The following is a 2592-nucleotide window of genomic DNA, read 5'->3' on the forward strand; positions in this document are numbered from 1 at the left end:
AGGAGAGGTAGGTGGGTTGATTCCTGCAAGATCTCTGATAAGATAAACAATGAAGGTAGGATCAGCAGAATTGTCCACGTGGGGATGAAGAGAAACCTGAGAGGAAGAGGGAGATGAGAGCTCGAGAGAGAGACGTGGGAAAGATAGACTATGATTGCTGATTAATGTGGGAATTTATAGGAAGTGACTAATTAGTATAGGTATATATAGAAGATAGATACTTCCTTATTTCCGGTTTATAGGGCTCAATTCAAAAATCTCACCAACCAAGGTAGATGGTTAATGGTGGAATACTTTTTGTAGTTTGCAAAAGTACCCAATTGATGCTCTCTTTTTTAAAAAAAAATTATGTTTACCAATGCATTAATTGTAATGCATGCATGCATAAAATACATGCATTGGCTAATTTTTTATTAATACTTGCATGAAATGATTTAATGCACTTTAAAATCTAAATTTGTGATGGGAAACAACCAAATTAAGCCTTATAAAATAAAAAACTAAGATTTTAAGCCTTATAAACCGGAAAAAGAGAGTAGATGGACAAGTTGCATGTTTAAAAGATGATGAAAATCATAGGCTCGGCGCCTACTAAATATTGCCGTATTGGCAACTTCGATCTTCTCCAAGCGTTGTCTAAGTTGAGCATTTGGGCCTTCGTACAATGTACTTGGTTTTTTCAAAAGAAAATAAAGAGCTAAATACGAGTAGTTTTGATGGGCTCCACGACAGATCCGCACTACAGAGTGCTTCAGATAATACCACATTTCAGGATAGCTCCGATTCTAAAAGGATCGATCAACGATACAACGATACAATCAATGAGGCCCTTCCAGCGGCACGAGGAACCGCCTGCCGTCGAGGTGCGGATAGTGCCGGAGCATGACGATCCTCGTGTCCTCGACACCGCGCTCGTACCCCTTCGCATCGTAGCCCTGGAGCTCGACGGCGTGCTCCTCGGAGGCAAGGAACTCCTGCACCGCCAGCCCCTCGGCGTTCTCCAGCTCCACCTGACCAACCGCGACATTGACCTCGGCCAGCTCGGCCTTCACCCTCTCCAGCTCCTGCCGCAACACCGCAGCCTCCGCGGAATCCTCGCGCTCCCGTGCGGTCACCTTCTGCTGCAGGTCCATGGTGCGCCCGAGGATGAAACATGCGTACTTCAAACCCTGCGTGCATCACCAAGAATTAGACAACTCGAAGACATGCTAGGATGCACACATTGAGTTATGTTCCATCCAAACCTGCAGCACTTTTTCGTGGCTCAGGGCGACGACGTCGGATGGCTTCGCCGCCGCGAACACCGACCCCTGCGACGCCGCGAGAATGCCCTGCAACGCCTCCCGCGCAGCCTCCGTGCCGGCCATGCGCCCATGGGCTGCAGGCGGCGACTTCACCGCTGGCATTCCCTGATTTGCGTTGGCCTCCTCCAGCTTCCTCTTCCTCCCGGACGACCGCAAAATCACCCGTGCCGCCGGCATGCTCTCAGTCATCTCGTCAGCAGATGGATTGATTCCTAGCATGTATGCACAAGTACACAACACAGATATCAGTTGTTAACACTCATTCATCGATTATCTCAACTAGCTTCCATTATCGATCAATTCGAGCTACAATGTCATGGATCCATGGATGGGGATCGGGAGGAAGGAGGTAGACTATTACAACACGAAAAGAGTAAAGCAACTTTCCAGCCAGCCGTTCGCCAGCTACTCACGCAGGGTCGACTTGCTTAAGTATTGTGCCCACCTGGGCCCATTCCGGGCCAGCCAGCCGAGCCGGTAGGCGAGGCTGCCTCTTGGGCCGGCCCACCACTTGCGCTTGTTCTTGTGGGTCGACGGTGCCTTGCTCCTTGTCGTTGACAATCCCTCCCCTGTTAGAGACGGCTTGCCCCCAAGCCGGTGCTCAAGGAAAACTTTGCTTGAGCTGCACCTTGTCTTCCCATGTTGCCATCTCAACAGGAGTGTTGCTCCACTTCACGAGCACTTGGACCAGATTATTTGAGCCTCCATGCACCACCCGCTGTTGCAATATCTGTTCTGGAGTCTGAAATTGCATATCAGGTGAAGGAAGCTGGGGCAATACCTCATGTGTCGAGCCGAGCACTTTCCGCAGAAGCGAGACATGAAACACCGGGTGCACACGACTGGTGGCCGGCAATGCCAAACGATAGGCTACCTCGCCCACGCGCTCGACCACTTCAAAGGGACCATAGAATTTGAAAGCCAATTTGTGATTTGCCCTCGGAGCAACAGACGACTGAAGATATGGTTGTAGCTTCAGAAAAACATAGTCACCCACCTCGAACACCCGCTCAGAACGATGCTTATCGGCCTGTGTTTTCATGCGCTGTTGCGCCCTTAGCAGATGTTGACGCACTGAACCCAGGATAACTTGGTGATCGTTTAGCCACTGTTGCAGATCCGTTGAACTCACGGTAGCCTCCGCTGTCAAGCCAAAGTGACGCGGTTCGTGCCCATAGATGATCTCAAATGGTGTCTTGCCTGTGGCTGAGTGCCAATTCGTATTATACCAGTACTCGCACAGCGGTATCCATTTAGCCCAGCGAGAGGGATGAGCACTAACAAAGCA

At 50.0% G+C, this 2592-nt stretch overlaps 2 protein-coding genes across 3 annotated transcripts; both read right to left on the reverse strand.

The window, feature by feature from the left end:
• Positions 1 to 493: 493 nt before the first annotated feature.
• LOC125525563 (uncharacterized) lies at positions 494 to 1744 on the reverse strand. 2 transcript variants are annotated; one of them, XM_087537067.1, is made up of 3 exons: positions 1666 to 1744; positions 1245 to 1516; positions 494 to 1169 (listed from the first exon to the last, which is right to left on the reverse strand). In XM_087537067.1, the coding sequence occupies exons 2-3, from the start codon at positions 1491 to 1493 to the stop codon at positions 819 to 821; spliced, it is 600 nt and encodes a 199-aa protein (XP_087393193.1). In that variant the 5' UTR covers positions 1494 to 1516; positions 1666 to 1744; the 3' UTR covers positions 494 to 818. The 2 variants fall into 2 exon arrangements, with proteins under 2 accessions (XP_087393193.1, XP_048546527.2); XM_048690570.2 differs by lacking the exon at positions 1666 to 1744 and having other exon boundaries at positions 1245 to 1654.
• A 161-nt stretch (positions 1745 to 1905) lies between these two features.
• LOC147958352 (uncharacterized) lies at positions 1906 to 2346 on the reverse strand. Its single transcript, XM_087532102.1, has one exon. The coding sequence runs from the start codon at positions 2344 to 2346 to the stop codon at positions 1906 to 1908; it is 441 nt and encodes a 146-aa protein (XP_087388228.1).
• Positions 2347 to 2592: the final 246 nt, after the last annotated feature.

The sequence above is a fragment of the Triticum urartu genome, chromosome 7A (assembly GCF_056163025.1).
Source record: "Triticum urartu cultivar PI428250 chromosome 7A, HENAU_Tu73, whole genome shotgun sequence".
Classification (NCBI taxonomy): domain Eukaryota; kingdom Viridiplantae; phylum Streptophyta; class Magnoliopsida; order Poales; family Poaceae; genus Triticum; species Triticum urartu.